At 30.3% G+C, this 22,317-nt stretch overlaps 2 protein-coding genes across 2 annotated transcripts; one reads left to right on the forward strand and one right to left on the reverse strand.

Annotated features, from left to right (window-relative positions):
• Positions 1-7,039: 7,039 nt before the first annotated feature.
• On the forward strand, positions 7,040-15,309 carry LOC124827659 (protein STRUBBELIG-RECEPTOR FAMILY 6). Its single transcript, XM_047300763.2, has 16 exons — positions 7,040-7,264; positions 9,055-9,178; positions 9,283-9,354; positions 9,429-9,494; positions 9,589-9,660; positions 9,756-9,827; positions 10,214-10,285; positions 10,388-10,453; positions 10,551-10,613; positions 10,705-11,009; positions 11,547-11,851; positions 12,183-12,454; positions 13,270-13,402; positions 14,087-14,223; positions 14,325-14,481; positions 14,854-15,309. Exons 1-16 carry the CDS (start codon positions 7,180-7,182, stop codon positions 15,004-15,006), a joined length of 2,154 nt encoding a protein of 717 aa, XP_047156719.1. The 5' UTR covers positions 7,040-7,179; the 3' UTR covers positions 15,007-15,309.
• Positions 15,310-16,256: 947 nt separating this feature from the next.
• On the reverse strand, positions 16,257-19,978 carry RPT1A (regulatory particle triple-A 1A). Its single transcript, XM_047300764.2, has 10 exons — positions 19,811-19,978; positions 18,959-19,040; positions 18,443-18,534; positions 18,284-18,361; positions 18,051-18,112; positions 17,794-17,938; positions 17,499-17,717; positions 17,238-17,419; positions 16,789-16,964; positions 16,257-16,615 (listed from the first exon to the last, which is right to left on the reverse strand). The coding sequence occupies exons 1-10, from the start codon at positions 19,895-19,897 to the stop codon at positions 16,458-16,460; spliced, it is 1,281 nt and encodes a 426-aa protein (XP_047156720.1). The 5' UTR covers positions 19,898-19,978; the 3' UTR covers positions 16,257-16,457.
• Positions 19,979-22,317: the final 2,339 nt, after the last annotated feature.

Genomic DNA, 22,317 nt, shown 5'->3' on the forward strand with positions numbered 1-22,317 from the left:
GTTCCATCAATAAGAAAACCGATTCCCATTCATATATGGCATTTTTGGAATCGGTTCTCACACTATCGAAAACTCAGCCATGCATTCCTTACTTGAACGAGTCGTAGAAAATCCAATCAAAAAAGAATACAACATTAGCATTAATGTTGTTTGGCAACATATTCTTTAATAATCAACTCTTCTACTCAATCTTTAATGTCCCAAAATCAACCTCTACCAAACATAATTAATATATTCTGGAAAAAAGTCTATGTTAATATAAATGTTGATTTTTTTATTCTTTAAATAACAATTTTGACTAACTTTGCTTGGTTCAGTGTTCAACAATTAATTTATCCAATGCTTCTTGCCTTCACGTTTATAGCCAAATCTATCTTATTTTTATTAAGATTAGTTATTAATTTAATTATAAATACAAAAAGTGTCTTTAATTGTGGTATTTTTTAAAATTAATTCTAAATAATTAATAGACGAAGAAATAATAGTAATAATAACATAATTCTAATCAACTTTTCAATTCTTCAATTTTTGAAAAATCGAGATTTTAGATTTCAAATAATGTGAGTATCTTTCTATACGAATATCTTAAAATATAAACTTTAAATTTATACCTATTGTGCCTCTTGTGTTGGAAATAATTAACTAATGTATTGTAAGCCGGATCGAATTCACTTTTTAGTAATTAAAAATTAATCGGTTTAATTTTTGCGAGTTATAAATTTTGTAGTTAATGGGTTAGCTTCCTTAATAATATTTTGTTTATTATAAAATAATAGTTGAAATTTAAAGTATTAATCTAACAAATAAGTAAACATAAGTTAATTCACTTCAATTTGGTTCAAACTTATTTAATATGCTAAGTAAGTTCTATTCAGTTTGATCCCTATTAAAAAAATAATTTAAAAAAATCCAATTCAATTAAATTTGAACTCTTGATAAGTTAGATTTCCTTTTAATATCTTTAATTATAAGTATCTTAAAATCATTTTTTTTTATTAAAGAAAATTTAAAAGGAGAGGATAACGCCTAAGTTAAATGTAATTAAAAAAAATTTGCATTAAAATTTACTTTAAAAAAGTTATATTTACTTTATTGTAAGAAGACTAATCCCGTAACGAATTTTCGATTATTAAACTTCCTCTTAAAATAAATAAATTAATTATGGAATTTAATGAAATGTTAGAAAATTAAACGTGAATACATGACATAAAAAGTAATTAGAATGTCTTATTATATTGATGTGAAGGCTAAGTTTAATTAATAAAATGGATGATGCCAACGTGCTTTCTACTATATTGTTGTTATTGAGTTGGCCTTATAATATTTTTTTTTTGTGTATTTGAGGATGTCATCATAACTAATTTATAACATATATAAATAAAAAGGTTTGTGATTTTTCATATATTATAATTGTATTGTTTTAAAATACATAAGATTAAGTTGACGTTAAGTTAAACACATACCCACGTCTTTCGAGTATTGTGAAAAGGACACATCACCCTAAAATTCTGATTTTATTTTATTTTTTAATAAAAATAGAGAGGAAACAATTAAGATAACACACGTGCACACATATATTAATATGTGGATGGGTGAAGTAGGGTGATCTATCAACGTTTTAATAATTAATTAGCCACTAAACCACTGAATTAGAAAGCAATAACCCCTTTGAATAATGCTGCATAATGATGAATTGATTGAATGCCATGTCTTCCAAAAAGAAATTAAGTACGAGATTATGAATTCATTAAGGTCGTAATTATTCAAGTCTTTCTAAATTTAATAAAAAGATTTAAAATTATTTATTTTGTTTTGTTTTGTGAATTTCATAAAAATCTAACAAGGAAAGAGATTTTTTTTTCTTAGTATTTTGTTTAGTAAAACGTAATGCATTTAAAACTTTGATGTGAAACAATGTATATGTAATTACCATCCCTAAATTGTTCCAGACCAAACACGCTTAACCATGGAGTTCTTATGGGTCAGACTATCGAAAAGCAAATGCATTTTGGTGATATGAGTAGCCAAATCAATCCCTTTAAGCTATCATTCAACTGTATAGTATCATACCTATACAGTCTCTAGATCCCTCCTCATTCCGGTGTATGTTCGATTCGTCTATGTGCCCCTTCCACTGGAAGTCTGCCTGGAGCCGCTCCTTGTCAGTGCCCCTTGCACCATGCCTCTTGCACCGGCGATCACTCCCCGCCCTCATCAGTGTCCGGGTGTCTCATTATACACATTTTAACATTAATGGTAATTTAATAATGATTTCATACATAATGATACAACAAATTTAATAAATAAAAAATTTTATTAGAATAATTTTCAAATGATTATAAAATTATCTTAAAAAATAGATTTTAAAATTAATTCAATCTTATAAAATTAGTTTATAAAATGAGGTTTGTATCTATTTATAAAATTGTATTATTTTTATTCAATATAAAATTTTCAACTTAAACAATTTATCTTACTTAAAATTAAAAAAATTTAAACTTATCAACAAAGACTAGGCAAAGGTAAGAAATTACTTAGCTTTGTAAAAGCATTAGTAGCATATTTTTACAGTAGGAATTATATATTTTTACACGAGTCTTAAAACTTCATCTCTTTGAATGTTGATATTACATAAAAGAGGATGAGACATAAAGTCTTAAATACAACCATAAATCATAAAAATACAAATGATTTTTTTTATCTAGAAAATATATATTTATTCTATTTATAATACAAAGTTCTCTGGTAATATAATTATAATTCAATTTTAAATATAAAATAATTATAATTTTTATACTTATTTAGATTTAAATAAATGAGAGTAATTATTTCGAAAAAAAAAATTGAAAACTTTTAATAATATTTTCATAACTTTGAAATTATATATATATATATATATATATATATATATATATATATATATTCACTAAAAAGGATAAAATAATAACTTAATCTAAAACAAAATATGATTAAACAAACTTGTCCAATTTTTCACCAAAATTCCTAAAATAAACTATGACATACGAAGAATGAATAAATTCTTCAAGAATCTAGAAAGAAGTCAAATAAAATATAAAAAATAGAGAAACAATGATTTTTGTGAAATAAAATTTAAATAATTAACTCTGTTTTATTTATTTATAAACTTCATACTAAATTAAAAAGATATTCATAATTTCACATATATTTGTACTCTTAAATAATTTATTATACTCTTATAAATTTAATCTAGAACATATAACGTATCCCATTACAACTCTTTTTATCAGAGCACAAGAAAACTAAGAAAAGTGAAAAGAATTTACTTCTTATAAATTTAATAGTATCTAATCAGAACTCTTTGTTAGGGCACAGATAAGAGAAAACTAAAAAATAAAAATAGAAGATGAAGAATGAGGTGAGAAAGGGGACTCACTGGTTTGGTTGAAATGCTCCAAACCACTTTCACTTTCAACTAAACAACATATTATTGTGTTTATATTACTTTTAATTTGGCTAAAAATATTAAATTTAAAGAAAAAGTATAAGTAATTAATTTTGAACTCCATCATCTGATTTCTTAAATGAAACCAAACACTTGCATTAAAAATGTAAGTCAATGATAAAAAGGAGCACCACCGACACACATGAATAGCAGTTTAAGGTGCATGCAGGTGATTGACTGAGCGGTGGTTGACATCTCATCACACATTGTCTGACAATGAATGCAACTACTGTTCTGAGGTTGTTTCATGGCAATAACAAAAACCCTTTTCTTCCATTCAACAAAATGGACCACACCATAAATTATGCTTTTCTTTGCCTTTACCCTCATGCAACTTTCCATCTCACTTTCAACAACCTTATCAATACCAAAAAAATGCCACTAATTTTCAAGGTTCACTTTGGTACCAATTTACCAGTATTTTATATTCATTTAAAATGAAAACATGGATTTTGTCGATTCAGTAAGCAATGGTGAACACGTATGTTTGCAGATTTGGTTTCCTTTTTGTCAACATCAAAGAGAAAGCACTTTGGTATAGAAAAGGATTGCGTTTGAGTGAGTATTTGACAAAGGTAGAATAAATTATATTTCATATCATAGTTGCTGTCTCTTACGATGTTGGTGTAAATAGTTGTGCTGTATTTTTCAGACCATCACACGCTTAGATACGTGTTTTCCAATCCAGTGCCGTTAACTTAAAGAAAACTGCCCAAAATAATTTCCAAATTTCTTTACTTCGTTATGTGATGTTTATACATAAAATAACCAACATATTTTACTTGGCATGGAATCATCATTTCGTTCAAATATGTCATATTGGTACATGATGTTAGAGCTTCATTATATTTTCTTGTAGGATTACTCTTAATTCTTAAACCTTTTCAATTGTTAATTGTTCTCATTGAGTATATCTTATCTCGATATAGATCAACCGGTTTAAAGAACCGATTCCAATAACAATTTTTTTAAACTGATCAGTTTATATTCTGATTATTATGTATATTAATTTTTAAAATCTAAATCCAAACATTAGATGCTCTATGAAAATGAGAAATTTTCTAAAATAAAATTCGTATTTTGAATAACAAGTATTATTCCCTTAGTAGTTGGATTTATTAAATAAAATAGAATGAGAAAAAAAAACATAATTTATAAAGAAAAGCTACTTTTGTTTAGTTGATAATAAAAACATTTATATATCTGTTTATAAAAAACAAGAACTATATTATCTTTACTAAAATATTTAACTCGATATCACATTAATTAAGAACTATCATAATTTATAATGAAAACCTTATTTTAGTTTGAGAAAGTTGAATTCTGAACTTCTATTACGTGCAATGATGTCACTTTGGCTCTAATAATGACTAAAAAAAACTTAATCTTCTTCTGGTTACGCGTTATGATTCCCATTACTATGACTCCAATGGCCAAAAGTCAACATAATCCAACCCTAATTCTTATTTTTAATTGCAGAAAGGTTAAAGCCATTTTTGGAGAAATTTATATTGATTTAAATCTCTTCCGATCATTCTATCATAATAGTAGTTGAAATTAATAGATTTATTTTAAAAGACATCATTCTTAATTACAACGCCTAATTGTTTTTAATTTATAAACTTCTAAAACAAAACTTTATCCAAAAATACTTTTATAATATATATCGCGAAATGCTTATTAATTTAATTAGTTTACAACAGTGTAGAAGTTGTAATTTTTTTTTTTTTGGTAAATGTCTCGTTGTATTTGTTGTTTGTTGGCGGTGCTAATAGTAATTAAATTTCTCTTGTTTGAGTTATCATAAAAGCCACGTGTGCCTCTTCTCGTTTTTATATGTATTTTTTGTCAAATTTATTGCGACTTAATCGAGTTGTTTTCAACCAACAAACTATTAATTTATCTATTTATGTAATAATAAAAGAGAAGTACACTTTTACGAGAAATGACTCACACCGTTTAAAACCAATTTTATTTTAAAGTTACGGTTATAGTTTAATCTTAGGTATATTGTCAACGAAAGGAAAGTAACTATATTTATTGCAAATTTAAAATTTTATTTTAACTCTAATAGATTAGACTATTAACTTGAACATCAATTTATCTTTAACATGTATCTATTTATGTAATTTGAAGTTTAGACATGACATAGTGAAAAAAAAATTAACTAAGAACATTTAAGATAATAAAAACAGTGTGAAAAAATGTTTTACGATGACCATAGATTTTACACTCGAAACAAATATAGATAAAAAAATAAATAAAAATATATATTATTAGTTCAATATATTATTTTAAGATTTTTTTGTTTTTGTTTTTATAAATCTATTCTTTTAATTAATTATTGTTTTCGTTTTAATAATTTTTTAATTATATTAATAATAGTCTTTTAGTTAGATGTAGATAAACATCTGGTATATATCAGAACGATATAAAATTAAAATAAATTTATTATAAACAAGGAAACCTGATGGGTATTGTTTATTTATAGGATACACATATTGGATATATATTTGTGTTTTCTTTTATTTACTTTTATCTCCTTTTTGTAAATTAATTATAACTCTTCTTTTAATTGCATGTTTCTTTAAAGGTATGTTTGACTATATTATAATTGTTCGATGTAGAAATTTACTGGATTGTTTATAAACCTTTGTGAGACTCAGTCCTTTTTTTATCATGTGATAACTAATAGCTGTTTCTATTTTATTTTATTTTATCTTAAAAAATGTATTAACTCTACCTTTTATTGCATTTATATAAAATAAAATTTATTATAATTTTACTGTTTTCTTAAAGTACTTTCATATTGCATTGTTTATTTTGAAAAATCCGTTATTTATTGTTATTTTAGCATTACATTTCAAAATATCATAATCAATTAATCATGATAATGCCCATGTTTAATGAAATTGGTATGTCAATAAAAATAATAAAAGTAAGATATAAATCAAAATATTTATTTATTTTTTTGCAAACTTTATGGAGAGTATTTTAAGTTATAATATAATAGTATAGTAGAATTTACTATAAAAAATAATTATTTTATTCAAACACGATTAGAGATCAAAATCAATTAAAATTATAATTACTGAAAACATTTTTTGTTAAATAAAATTGAAATTTATAAAAAACAAAAAACATTTTTGTATCATTTCGTGCTTAGCAGCTATTTCGGCATATGATTTTCCTAAATACTAATAATTTAGCAAGTTACTTTAAAAATATTCAGTTTTTATGAATTAGTCATTCAATGTGATCTAAAAAATAGAAAAAAAAATTAAGCAAAAAAAAAGACAGAGGAGAAATAAACGAGTTCTTTAATTATTTTTACCAAATAATACTCTTAATTCAATAAAGGAAATGAGAAAAGATATCACAGGTTAATTAAAAAGAGAGGACAAAGATTAACAACGGAGTAAAATATTTATTTTTATTTATTGAAAAATAAGTTTGTAATAATTTATTTCCTTAATTAGACATGACGGCAAGGAAGGTAATAAATAATTTCCAAAATAATGTGATAAGGCGATTCGTGCTTGCCAGCTTTACTGGGCAATGGTGGCAACATATATAGCCATCACTAATAATTAATTTTGCGAAAAATTAAAAATTGGCAAAAAGGGGTTCATTGCACATCCTTTTTGCTTTCTGGGTTGAAAGAATTTTCGAGAAAAGATTGATTCACAGGAAAGATGGTGTTGGATCCAAGGCTGGTGCTGTTAGTGTTCATCAGCACCTGCATTTTGGCCATTGATGGTGACACAGATCCAAATGACGGTTAGTGTGTGCTCTGATCTCACTCTCAGCTTTGCAATTTTCATCACTCCCTCTGTGTGTTGCATTATGCTACTGTTAGTTACGACTGCTTCTTTCTCTGCTTTCTTCCCTTATTGCTGAGATGTTTTTATTTGATTGTCTATCATTTTGTATGGACAGCTCTGCCAATTCATCATCAGATTAGTTTGATTTGGCTTATGTTTTGTGTCTGGTTTTATTGGTTTTTAAACCATTGTGAAGTTTTCCAGCTGATCTCTTGAGTGACACTTGTTTACTTTAGTTGCCCTGAATGACACTGGTACTCAATGATTTCAGCAAATGGAAGGACTATTTTTTTGGGTACTTTTTCTCCTTTTGTTTTCAGCGATGTTTGAGCTGTGAGTTCTGTCTGTATGTAGCCGGTTGATGCAATTCTCACTTCTTCACTGTAGAGAATGTTGTCAATGAATATGGACTGATTGAACATCTGGAATTTGGTGCAACAATACGGTTCCTGTTTTCTTATATTTTCTTCTTATTTTTACAGTCGAACGAATTTCCAAGTTTTTAGAAAAAGGAAAAACAAGTTAGAATAATATCCACTCATCCTTGTGACAGCTGAGTGGGACCCTTAATCTTCGACTTCAATCCGCTACCATGTACTTGTCTTCGATAATTTGTGTGTCGTTTGTTTGATGTTCAGATTTTTCCGTTTTTTATTGTGATATCAAATGCATTGAAACCTTGAAATCTATGAGAAGATTGAGCTACACATATTGCAGTTCAATGTTGTGTCTGATCTCCCTACGGGGGTATGTAAAAATTTTAATAAAGTACTTAGACCTCGTGTCACTGATATCTTGGGCTGTTAAGCTCACCACTCTGTGGCTGCTCTCCATTTGTAATAGGTTTCAGTGAGATTTGAATTATTACATATTGATTGAAACAATTCCACCGGCATGCTACATTCTATCTTGAGCTGTATGGAATATCTGATATACCAATCACTAAAGTCTCGTTGTCTCCAGCTCTCAATGTAGGATTTGAGAATTCGTGCATGGACTAAATAAGCTTGTTTTACTGGTTTTTTCATCGTATTATTCTTTTCTGATGCTATCCTATAATATATTTATTCTTCTTTCGTTATCCACATCTGCGTACTTAACCAGCAACTTGCTCTGCTTCGTGACACTTAAAATATATAAATGTTTGCAAGGTGAACATATGATGTTTAAATTTCTACTAAACCCCCAATAATAAACTTTTGTAAATTTAAACATGTGATGGTTTAAAATCCTTTCATATTTACTCTGATTTGGTTGGTGGCTAGGTGATATATATGTGAATATATTTTCTTCATCTTCTCTGTAGTCAGTAATATTATTTTCTAGTGAACTCCCATTCACGCATTAATTTAATATGGTATCATGTATTTCGGCCCATCAGATTGCAGTGCATCATTTTAAGAATCCTCAATGAATCTGAGTTTCTTAATTATTACTTCTTTCTTGATGTTTAATGGATTAAAGTCAGCATCTCAAATAATCAATTCTTCAATGTGAACATTTTCTGAACTTGGGCTTTGAAGATTAATGATTTAATTTGTTACCTTATGCTTGTAAGTTCGAAGTGATATACTTGTAAATGCTATGATAATAGCTTCAATAGTTGGCAAGTACTTTATATCTTTAGATATGTAAAAAGGATGGTGGTGATTGATAAAGACACTAAATTAATAGAAATATATCATACAACTTTCTATTTAACATGTCTGGGGTTGGCAATTATCTTTTTCTGAATGTTTGATGCAGCTGGTGCTCTGAGGGCTATGTTTCAAAGTATGAACTCACCATCTCAGCTAAATTGGAATGGGGCAGATCCTTGTGGACAGTCTTGGCAAGGCATCACTTGCTCTGGCAATCGAGTCACAGAGATGTGAAGTCACAATCTTCTCCCTTTCACTTGATATGACTTGATTGTTATTGCTTTTGGTGCTGTGGCATCTGATTCATTATTTGGTTATTTTCACTTCGTTTCAGTAAGTTACCTGGTCGTTCACTTTCTGGATCTTTGGGTTACCAGCTAGAATCCTTGTCATCGGTTACAAACCTGTAAGTTATTCATCATTTAACTTGTTTTATATGTATCGTGGTTACTATTCTTGTGACCTTGTAAAATTCTGCAGAGACATGAGTAATAATAATCTTGGTGGCTCCATACCGTACCAACTTCCTCCTAGTCTGCAGTACTTGTATGTTTCTATTATCTTTTGCTACTTGTTTTGTTTTTTTGTTGTTTTTATTTTATAATTTTAATTTCTAACGTTCTTGTTGCTTTGGATGCAGAAATCTTGCCAATAATAATTTCAATGGGCAGATCCCTTATTCTCTTTCTCAAAAGGCTTCGCTTATTGTCCTGTGTGTAAACAATCTTGACTTCTTCTTGACATCTTATTGTATAAATCTCCTTCACAAGCAACTACATTTTTTCTAAGTTGATATTTTTAATGTAGGAATCTCGGTCACAATCAGCTCCAGCAAGCACTTAATGTTGATTTCCAAAAGCTTTCTTCCCTCTCTACATTGTGAGATTTCCTATTACTCCTGCACTTCAACTATGTAAAAGTATAAATGTCTATCAAGTTTATGTTAACCATAAAATAGTGATCTTTTTCTTTTTCATTCTGAGATTTTATGCTTTTTGCTATGGATTTTTTGCCCTGTTCATTTGATAATTTCACAATATTACTTTTGATCCCATTTTAGGACAATTTATGCTATTCTTCTGCAGAACAATTATCCCTATACACTGATTACACTATATTTCACATGTGCTTCTGTTAATTTAAAAACCCATGTTTTTCAAAAGTAAAAATTGAGGCTTTGTTTGTTTAATCTTCAAATTAAAGTATGCTAGAATTGCTTCAGTGACAATTCAGGGCCAGTTTATAATATCTATTGTTTGTTGCAGGGATCTCTCATTCAATTCTTTTACAGGTGACCTGCCTCAGACTTTGAGCTCACTTTCTAGCATAAGCACCATGTAAATGTCTGACTTTTCTTTTTCTTTTTTTTTTTCCATTTTTCTGCTTACGTTTACACGGTATTGATTGCATTCTGAGTTGAGTTGTTTACTAATATGTAGGTATCTGCAAAACAACCAGTTTACAGGCACCATTAATGTCCTTGCTAATCTTCCTCTGGAAACTCTGTGTGTTTCTGTTTCATATATCTGCTTGGAATGCTCTTTCGTATATTTCTAAAGAAGTATCTTTTCGGTTTAATTTATGTTCTTAAAATTATTTCAGGAATGTGGGAAATAATCATTTTACAGGCTGGATACCACAACAATTGAATAACATAAACCTGCAGTAAGCATTGTCATTATCAGCACCTTTTCCCAAGAATAATTTTTTTTTCATAAATTCTATAAATCTTGAAAATGGTCAAATTTAATGACAGAAAGGATGGTAATGATTGGAGCTCAGGACCTGCACCCCCACCTCCTCCTGGGACACCTCCAGTAGTACCAAGAAATCGAAATCATAAATCTGGGGGACATACCCCATCAGATGCTGGCTCAAGTGACGATGGAGGCAAAAAATCTGGTATTGGAGGTGGTGGCATTGCTGGAATAGTAATCTCCATCCTGGTTGTTGCGGCAATAGTGGCATTCTTTCTGGTGAAGAAAAGATCTAAAAAGTCGTCTGGTGATATTGAAAAGCTTGACAATCAACCCTTGGCTCCTCATACTTCACATCATCATGGTCTGCATGTTATTCTTGTATGCTATTGAAAAATCATTTTTATTCTATTATATAAGGTCTCCCTTATTTTAGATCACTTGTATATATTATATTCATAGAATTTCAATTTTCTTAGGTTCATCCTTCATTCTAAAGCTACCTTCTCTATTGGCACTTGGCAGATATTCTTAAATATAAAGTACTTAATTCTGGTTTTGATATATGAATTTGGTGATTTAACCTATAGTGTTAGAAGATAATCTGTTTTTTAACTGTAGGCCAGTTGGTGGCATTTACTTCAACACCTTTTTCAGGGACCAACGCATGCTCGGCACCATGGATGTGATTAGACTAGAGAAAGCATATTTTTGTTATGATTAATTAGTTGAGCCAAACTGCAACCCCAATTAGAAAATGACTGGACTAACTACATTTTTCTTTCTCCTAGTGGATATGACTACTTTGTCTTAATGCTTTCAGTTTAAATTTTAGCTGCTAAGTCATTCCGCATTCATTATGTTCTGATTGAAATTGACATATTAATCTGTCATAATGCAGAAATGAATGCCCTGCAAACTTCATCTGTAACTGACTTGAATACATTTGATACACCTACGGCCCCGATAAGTCTTAAACCTCCACCTTTTGATCGCCATAAATCATTTGACGAGGATGAGTTTTCAGTGAAGCCCGCCACTGTCATTAAGCCCACTACAGTGAAGAAGAACGTCACAGCTCCTACAAATGTAAAATCTTATTCTGTAGCTGACCTGCAGATTGCTACTGGAAGCTTCAGTGTGGATCAACTTATTGGTGAGGGGTCTTTTGGACGTGTATATCGAGCTCAATTTGATGATGGAAAGGTATTCCTTACCTTTTTGTTTTGTACATATCCAATCCCAGAGGCAGAGATATATGATTCCTAAATAGCATCACCACGTTACATAATTTTCCTAGGAATGGCTCTATAAAAGCACGTGAATGTATGTCTTTTTGATGCATATAGAAATTCCTATGGTTTTACAAGTATAAAATAGAAAACGTCTGAGAAGTCCTGGTGCATGTATATGACACATGTACAACCAATATAGACCACAATAAATGACAAGGATTTTCTATTGTAGATTGTGTCTAGAATCTATGAATATGCTTATTGATGGTTTTGATCTTGTTTTTCTTCTGCAAATGTTGTAGGTTCTTGCTGTTAAGAAGATAGATTCCTCTGTCCTTCCTAATGATTTGTCTGATGATTTTGTGGAACTGGTTTCAAGCATATCCCATTTGCACCATCCCAATGTGACAGAGCTTGTAGGTTATTGTTCAGAGCATGGACAGCACTTACTAGTCTACGAGTTTCATAAAAACGGATCACTGCATGACTTCCTCCACCTACCTGACGACTATAGTAAACCATTGATATGGAATTCACGCGTGAAGATTGCCTTGGGGATTGCACGTGCTTTAGAGTAAGTTAGCTGCTTGTTAAAGTTAACTCTCATTACTGAATCCAGTTTTCTATTCACTTTTTAGATCCTCTTTCTCTCTAATATTTCTTCCTGAGTCATTTTTCTTGACTTTTGCATGCTCACCTGTGTCTTATTTGGTTTGATATTTTTCATTTTTCATAAATTTGTGCATTTTCTCTTTGTAAATAGATCCTTGTAACCATATCTTTGTTTTCTAAAAGGTCAAAATGTTTAGATTATTGCTCTATCTAGCACCAACTATCCCAAAAGCTTAGTTGTTACGTGAAGGCTTATGCATGCTTTTATATTATCATGTTCTGTTGTACAAGAGACATTTTTTGCTTAAAGTCTGGACAATGCTAACATATCACCCTACGCTGGGATAAAACTCTTGTCCATTTAATAGACAACAATATACTGACAAGAAATAGTTTTTAATTTGAAATCTTTTGAGTGGTTTTATGTATAGCAATTACTAAATCTATGTTCAAATTTGAAAATGAAAAAATAGGATAAAATAGATTGAGGTTATAAAATTTATCTATTAATTTAAATTTTATACATCATCAGATCTTTAGTCAACACACTATCATCAAATAAGAAACTGCTGCTTGGCTGTAAGTACAAAGGACTTTTGTGGCAACTTTGGGGAAGAAATTAAGGACTTTTGTGGCAACTTTGGGGAAGAAATTAAGGGCTTTTACTACTAGTAGAAGTTTAAAACCTAATACAAGACAACACAGGGCTAGACTTCAAGCATCAATGTATACTTTTGCCGAGAAACCACAACCTAACTCTATTTACGTTTTTCCTAGGTATCTTCATGAAGTTTGTTCACCATCTGTTGTTCATAAGAATATAAAGTCAGCCAACATATTGCTTGATACAGATCTCAATCCTCATCTTTCTGACAGTGGATTGGCAAGCTATATTCCAAATGCAAATCAGGTGATTTTTAGTTTGTTGGTACTTTATGGTTTTATGCTATGAATTAGTGTTTATAATTGAACATTATGGTGTTTGGCAAGGGTAGTTTAATTTACTCTGTTTTTTTTGCTACTTTTTTCATTTTTATAGGTTTAACCACTCATTCTCACTTTCCAGTTTTGAAGTCTTTGTTTACTTAAAACTGTAATTTGTTGGCTCGTGTCATGCTCAAGTTATAACAATTAGGGAAAGAGAGTGTTTGGACTTATAAAATATTCTGCACTATTAATCATTGGCTTTAGTTGCCTAGCCTGTTTCTGAGACTCGTCTCTTTTAAAAGCTTAAGCTGTTAATCGGAGGCTCAATATTTGCACTTTAAGCGTAGACAATGCTCAAGCCACCCTCACTTAAAGCGTAGACAATATGGCATCAAGTCATAAGCTTGAACCTTATTGCCATCATTTTAATAAAAAATAAATTTATCCTAATTCTGAAGAACCAAGAAGAATTGAATTTCAGACCACTCAATCATGGTGAATCTAATACCATGTAAAAAACTAATTATCCTAAAAGGTACAATGTTCTCAAGATTGAATACATGTCATTGTCAAGAATACTGACAATTCTCTTACTGAATGATATTTCTCCTTTTTTTCCAGGGACCTTTTAATACTATAAGCCCTAACCTTTTTCTCTCATGTTCAGGTATTGAACAATAATTCTGGATCTGGGTATGAAGCTCCCGAAGTTGTCATGTCTGGCCAATACACTCTTAAGAGTGATGTCTTTAGTTTTGGGGTTATCATGTTGGAACTTCTTAGTGGACGGAAACCATTTGATAGGTGAAAGATTGATATACCTTCTAACGTGACAGTTTTTACATGTAAATTCACTCAAAACATAAATGGACTCATGCATAGTTGTTAAAACGTACTTTTTACAGCTCAAGGCCAAGGTCTGAGCAGGGTTTGGTTCGATGGGCAACACCTCAACTCCATGATATCGATGCTCTGGCTAAAATGGTTGATCCTGCATTAGAAGGACTATACCCTGTGAAGTCTCTTTCTCGATTTGCAGATGTTATTGCTCTTTGTGTTCAGGTAATGTCAACTTTGTTTGATTGAAAATTTTTATTTAGTAAATTGCCAAGGAATCCTTGTTTTGGCGATCTACATGAACTCCTATCAATAATAGTTGCTCAGGCAGTGGAGTGCACTTAGAGATGAAGAACATTAAAATGCATGAGTTTAATAGGAAGATTGTATAGTGTAGAAGTTTCTACATTTTAACCAATTAGAACTTATTATTTGTATGACTTCTATTACTGTTGTTACAAAAGCCAAGAAACATAAATGCATGATACTGTGTTTACACGGCAGAGTAAAGTCTCTTTACACTATCATTACATGGATTGTTTTACTCTCAATGTATTGACTTGTTATTATGTTATTCTGATTTTACTTTTGGGGCAGCCGGAGCCGGAATTCCGACCACCTATGTCAGAAGTGGTTCAAGCGCTGGTTCGATTAGTGCAGCGAACTAACATGAGTAAGAGGACGACGTTTGTAACTGATCAAGGAGTATCCAACCGAGGGGGAGATAACCAAGAATCACAAGACATGTAAATGGGAAAAAAGCCTTGTGTTGATAGAATGGCAGAAAGGAAAAATAATATTCTTCAGATTTTTATCATTTCTTTTTTTAACCCCTCGTTCAGCCAGTTTTCCTTATAAGTTAGATGATTGTACCTGTGATTATTGAATGTAGACACCTGTTGGTGTTTGTTTCTGAGCTATTTCTTTCATCTGTCGTATAAATTTCAATAATTTAACCTTTTGCAAGTTGAAGCTCGGTATAAATTGATGGTTGCCATGTAGGAATCATATTTTGTGTTAGTTTGAATAAATATTCAACCTATGTTGGGCTCATTTACCTCCACTGCTTAATCTTTCCATCTGACTCCGCTACCAAACCATGTTCTCAATTTGTCATGGGATGTTAGTTTACTAATTTGAAAAGACTAGTGGTGTTTCTTAATTATTTGAGTGTTTGAATGATTGCTTCTAATGGACAATAATTCAGTTGCGACTTGTACAGTTCTCATGGGGAATGAATACGCTACACTTCACATTCTTTTATCACTACTGCTTATTTTAACGTTATAAAATCAAATGCCATCGTTGACCAGTTATAGATAGAGATGTTTCTCATCATGTTGGTGTTTGCAATATATTTCTTCATACCAAAGTTGTTTCATATCTTACAACTTTTCATTTATTTTATTTATTGATGTAATGTTTTCCCATGCTACCATTTTTCCTTTCATCGATGAATGTAACTAGTTTTGATTTACCGTATTTTAAAACACTTCATTTCTTTTATTTACTGCTGTAACATTTTCTATGCTATTCTTTAAGTTTAAAGATAATGATACAATTGAATAGTTGATAATCCATTCTTAAACTATGACGGTAATAAAATGGAAAAACATATATTAAATTTACTATATAATTAAAGTAAAAATAGATGAAAAATGTGTTAGATATTCATTTTATTCTTAATTTGCTTGAGTTACTGAATGCTGAAAATATTTAAATTTAATAAAAATTGATGAAGACATAAATTTATTCAATAATTTAAATACCACAGAATGCATTTCCATTGTCTCTTATATAGCGAAAACAATTCTTGTTTACAGGAATAATATACAGAAATAATCATTAAAAATGAATGACTTCAGCGTATTATTTTAATCTGAACTACTGAAATACGATCCATTGTTTTTATTTTTCATAATAAAGCAACAGTTTCATCGAACAACTACAATCAAGTTTCCTAACAAATAAATTTCTTCGTACAAATGACACGACGAGGATTGTTTTTCCCCCAGTAACGAAAAACTTGCATTAACAATAAGTACAATTGTTCTCAATTTTGGATTTAAAGGCAAGGAAAAGCAAGGATGCATTCAAACAGGAGTTTCACATAAAGAATTACACGTCCTTCAATTTTCTCGGGGGAAAATAAAGATTGTACGTTCTAATATAGTCTGGGGAAAAGAAGACGAAAGAATAACTCAATTATAGACCATATATTTGGGAGTAGCACTGAACTTCTGGTATCCTTTGATGACTTTATTTACTGCATCAAGGAAGTCTTTCTCTGTTACAGTCTTCCTCCGGGCACGGATAGCATACATTCCAGCTTCCGTGCATACACTCCTTATATCAGCTCCTGGATGAGGCGATAAAAAGTATTTATGAGAAAACCAATGTCTAGAAATAATTCAGGTTCACAATGTCAGATACCAAAAAATCTCTCAAACCAGAACAAGTTTGACCAGAAAGTAGACTTGCTGAATACTGATCCTAGAAACATTGATGATGAAAAAGTAAAAGATAACATACCAGTGGAATTTGGGCATAGCCGAGCCAAAAGTTCAAATCGGATATCCCTTTCACAGTTCATGGTTCTGGTGTGTATCTTGAATATCTGTGTCCTACTCTCTAAATCAGGAAGGCCAAATTCAACTTTACGGTCCAATCGCCCAGGTCGTAGTAATGCCGGATCTAGAGTGTCAGGCCTGGAATTTGTGGACAAAGAAACCTAACGATAAGCAAAGCTTACAATAGCGATTAAAGTTCAAAATTGAAGAAAAGTATCCACAGAAGCATGTAACATTTGCAAAGGAAGTTGCAAAGGAAACCTAGATTTGACTTTTTTTTCCTTACAAAACTGCCACTTAGGGATATAACCTTACAATTAAAAAGGATTAAAAGGGCATTTGGAATGCATCATGATTATGACAAAACTGGCACAATAATCCTGAGATGCTCTACTGATAAAATGAACCAACCTGTTTGTTGCCATCAAAACTTTGATGTTTCCACGAGCATCAAATCCATCAAGCTGATTCACAATTTCAAGCATGGTGCGTTGAACCTCGTTATCACCACCAACACCATCATCAAATCGTGCACCTCCAATTGCATCAACTTCATCAAAAAACACAATGCAAGCCTTCTTTGAACGAGCCATCTACAAGAGAAAATTTTAGGCAAATGATTAATTTCATGGAAAGAATTACCAAAATCTAAGAGGTCTGGTGCTTTTTTACCTGAAATAGTTCACGAACCATCCTAGCCCCCTCGCCAACATATTTCTGAACTAGCTCACTTCCAATAACTCTAATAAAACAAGCATCAGTTCTATTAGCCACAGCCCTGGCCAGAAGTGTTTTACCAGTTCCTGGGGGACCATAACAAAGAACACCCTTTGGAGGATCAATCCCAAGCTTGACAAATTTCTCAGGATGAAGCATAGGAAGTTCAACAACCTTGCAACGAAATTAAAAATTTAGTGCCACACAACAGTTATAATGTACGATGATAAGTGAAGTTTCAATGACTTACCTCACGCATCTTTTCAATCTGCTCTTTACATCCACCAACATCATTATATGTCACATCTGGCTTCTCTTCAACTGTCATCATTGTGACGCTTGGATCAATTTTTGGAGGCAAAGGTATCTGAATCTGATATTTGTTTCTATCAACCCTGCAATGATAAAATGAAGGTCAAACAACTAGCACACAACATAGCTAGCTAACGGGTTCCTCTTTTCTATAAAGGTAACATTCTTGCATCAAATTACTTATAGGATACATACCCAACACGCATCCCTTCCTCTATGTCAGTGGGGGAAACCTTGTCTCCCAGCCCAACAACAAACTGTCAACATCAAGGCAGAAGGTATATTAGACCCAACTTAGCAACTCCGAAAGAGAAAAACATGTCATATCTTTAGCAACAAGAGATGCCAGAAATCTTCTTGAAAGAAACAACTATCAGATTGAAAAGGGAATCATGAAAAGATTGTTAAAATAATAAAAATATAGGCACCTTGGCAATCTGCTTCACATTGATAACGTATTTAGCATCTTCAGAGTTTGGATTTATAATCTTGGTGCATCGTGCCACCTAATCAACAAATAACCATAATTAGCAACAGATACTAAAAGCCCTTTAGAGCAAACTCTACCAAATAAAAATAATAATCACCTGAAGAGGCTGCTCCTCCTGCATCATTTGCTTATCAGAAACAAGATCCCACTGGCTTGGTGCAGCTAAACCAGTATCAGACTCCTTGATTCCTATTTATAGCAAAAGGAAGCAAACATCTAAGGAGGTATGCAAGTGTTAACGGCATTCAGTCATTCCAACTAGCACAACCAGTCGAACTAAAAATGCAGCAAAAACAAAACATCTACACAATAACAATCCTTTCCTTTAGTTTTTTTCCCTCCGGTTAATGACTGCAAAGCCACAAACTAATTCCATCACCTATAGGGTGAAACATGATAAATTTAATAATAGTAAAATTATCCAATTAAGTACCACTTTTATCCCATAAAAAAGAAACGAAGAGTAGAAGTGCACTGGCTAAATCTTTTGCACAAATAATGAAAGGCAAGCACAAAAATAGGTAAAGATGTAACTTTCTTTAGTTTAACAACTAAAATGATCTAGCAAGCACAATAATGAAATACACTAACAAACTAAACTCTTTACACTTACCACACAAGTCATTCACTTTCTTAGCCATGTCTTTGATTTCCTTCTCTACCTTTTTTATGCTTGTGGAGTAAGGTCCCAAACCCTGAGTAAACCAAAAAATACTATCAGAGACTCTATAATTTTAAATACACTACGATTAGCAAGAATAATCTGTGTACAGAAGTTATAAGAAGATACTGAGAAGGGGAATCAATAACCAACACACAAGTAAAACATCTTGAGAGACATAACTATGACTCATCATATTTGAAATTGCAGAGTAAAGAGACTCAGCATGATCGGTACTTCATATTTCGCCACACACATCAGTAGCACCTGAGCAACCCCTAATAAATATACATAATCATGCAAGCTTTACCTCGACAAGGTTAAAACTCAAATAAAACTTTGAGCATCTATATCAAAATCTATGAACAATTATCTTACCACATAGCTACCACAAGAACTAAAAAATCAGTAACCCCAAACTCTTGCCATCCGTAAAACCTATTGAAATCTTTATTTCTCTCTTTTTTCACGATCAAACCTTAAACTTCACAGGCTCCATAGTTAGTAAAAAGCTCAAAGCTACAAACTTTAACCGACCCCATGATCTAGAATCAGAATTACGTGAAAGTAGCTCAAGGCCAGCAAGATTCGCCCAAAACACTAAGCAAACGAACCCCGATAACAGAAAAGTCGAAAGCAGATTAGACGTGCGATTCATTTGGGATGCCATAGGAAATGGAACAAAACAATAAGAACTAGAACATTATACGATGCTCACAAAAACGGGGATCTGATTAGCCTAAAAGAGAAAAGGGGGAAATTGGGAAACTAGGGTTTTAGAGAGAGAGTGACAAAGAAAGTTACGTAGGTTTTGAGGAGGGCGATGTCATCCTCATCTAGCGGTCGAGGGTTCTTCTCGTCCTTGAGATCGTCTTCGTGTTCAATCGCCATTGATTACTCTTTCTCCGATTGTGAATTTCTTTCTCCTCAAAGTTTTCTTTGAAGTGAAGCCAAACAAACCTAAAGAAAGGGTTCAGCTATCCCCTTTTATACGAAATTAAAAATGGAAAACACCAGACATAAATAAATTCATATTAAATCTATTGTTTTAGGAACTCAAATAAAATAATTTTACCTTGTGAGGGAAGTATTTATGTTCTATCAATAGTGAAAATAAAATAAAATAAAAATATTGAATTCTCATCTTTATATATAAGTATTTAAATAATGAATAGCATCAACATGTCGGTTATGCATATGCAAGAGGATTATTGTGGGATCTTAAAATTTTAATAATTAAAAATATATATAAATATGGTTAATTATTTAAGTAAAAGGTGATTTTTTTTATTATTTATAATTTCAAAATTTATTTTATTTTAAAAATTTTAAAATTATGATTTGATGAATAACTACTTAATTAAAAAATATTATTGTATATTAGTTAACATTATTATATATTGATATATTGTTACAAATTGAAAATATTGTTAGATATGGTTAAATATTAAGAGAATAAAGTATTATATTTTTTAAAAAAATATTAGACTTATAAATATATGAGATGACAAAATTTAGGAAAGTGTTTTAATAGAAATCAGGGTAAGTGAAAGAAATGAGAGTTTAAATGTTGAGTTTTGAATTGGAAGAATGAAAGAGTGAAGAGTAAAAAAGAGGAGAAACTTATATTCTTGTATTCTTATTTTCTCTTATCTTTTTGTTTATATATGATATAATACTTTATGAGTCTAAATGGTAGAGTATATGTAATTTAATGCTTGTGTTGGGTGATTCAACAAAGGTGATGAAGAGTAACTTTGCATAGTAGTATGAGGAATGAATTTTGTTGGGAAAGCTATTGAGGAGAGTGGTAAAAAATTATATTTATATACTTTATCAAATAAACTCTTAAAGAAAGTAATGAGAAGTTGAAAACATGAGAAAAAGTAAGGGTGGATTCTCTAATGGTGAGTAATTATTAGAAGGATACATAAGAGAGTTACAAATCGAATCATAATATTGAATTCACTAGTGATTGATTAGTTATAATGATAACAAGTTTTGTTGGATTGTGTGAAACAGTCAATGTAATTGTATAATGTTCTAAGACACGTGACCGCAAGAGTTAAGTGGATTGTTATATTATGATTGATGTGTATTATGATATTTTGATATTTTCATGTTAGCTTACCATTCTATTTTGATATATGTGATTCTCATCTACGATTATTGTGATTTATTACGAAGTGTTGAGGAAGAAGATACACACTAAAAAGAATTGTCAATATCAAAAGAATTTAGAGATAATATTTTGAAACTTATGTTTTTTATTTGTACAACGATATTTTTTTTATTGAGATTTTCCATAAAATATGAATTAATTTTTATTTTAAATTATATAATTTGTGTTAGTTATAGAATTAGAAGTCGAAAAACAACTTGAAGTTTTAAGATTACAATAAACAAAATATTATGATTACTATGTTTGTTTGGTTTTATGATGAATTCCGAATTATAGACAAACTTAAAACTTTGTTTAATGTATGCAATAAAAAAATAAATATTTGTTTTGTTGTTGTTTAATTAAATTCAGCAAATAATGAAGGAAAAGAAGTAAATAAGAAATAGAAGTAATACAAAATGTTGGGATACAATATCATCGATTGCATATCTAGCAAATATTAAAACATGGTGTTTAACAATTAAAGTTTTATTGTATTTCCTTTAAAAATATTTTTAAAACTTATAAGGTCCAATTTTATCCTGTTCAAAATAAAAATTATTAGACTATTTATATAAATCCAAATTTAATATGTAACTCCTCATGTGAAATAAAGAATCAGGAAGGCTAATTTTATCGACATTGAAATGGACCCACTAATTACAAACAAATCAAAAATAATATTTCTATTATTGTAGTCAAGGTTATTGCAGAAGCAAATATCCAAATAGAGACTAAAGGTTATCACATTGAACTTTTTTTTTACTTTAGTTTTAATTCAAAAATAAAGTAATAATAATGATAAATTAAAATTTTAATAATTCCTAAAAAACAAGTAATTTTATAAATATTTTAACTAATCTAAGAAAATGATTTTATAATCAAATTTATTTTGTTAGGCTAATAAAAGATAATGTAAAATGACTTTACAAGTTATTAAAATTTTAATTCATAATTATCACATTAAATGATTTTATATAAATATTGTAAAAAAATTGTTTTATAATATTATTATCATTATTATATTAAATAGCTTGATAGAAATTGTTCTTCTTACACTTAATAGTCTTAAAAGTCAAAGTGAAACACAATTAATAGAATTCTAAAATAAATAATACTTAAATATATGATGAATATCATTTGCCTGTCC

The sequence above is a fragment of the Vigna umbellata genome, chromosome 11 (assembly GCF_029865625.1).
Source record: "Vigna umbellata cultivar VRB3 chromosome 11, Vumbellata_1.0, whole genome shotgun sequence".
Taxonomy (NCBI): domain Eukaryota; kingdom Viridiplantae; phylum Streptophyta; class Magnoliopsida; order Fabales; family Fabaceae; genus Vigna; species Vigna umbellata.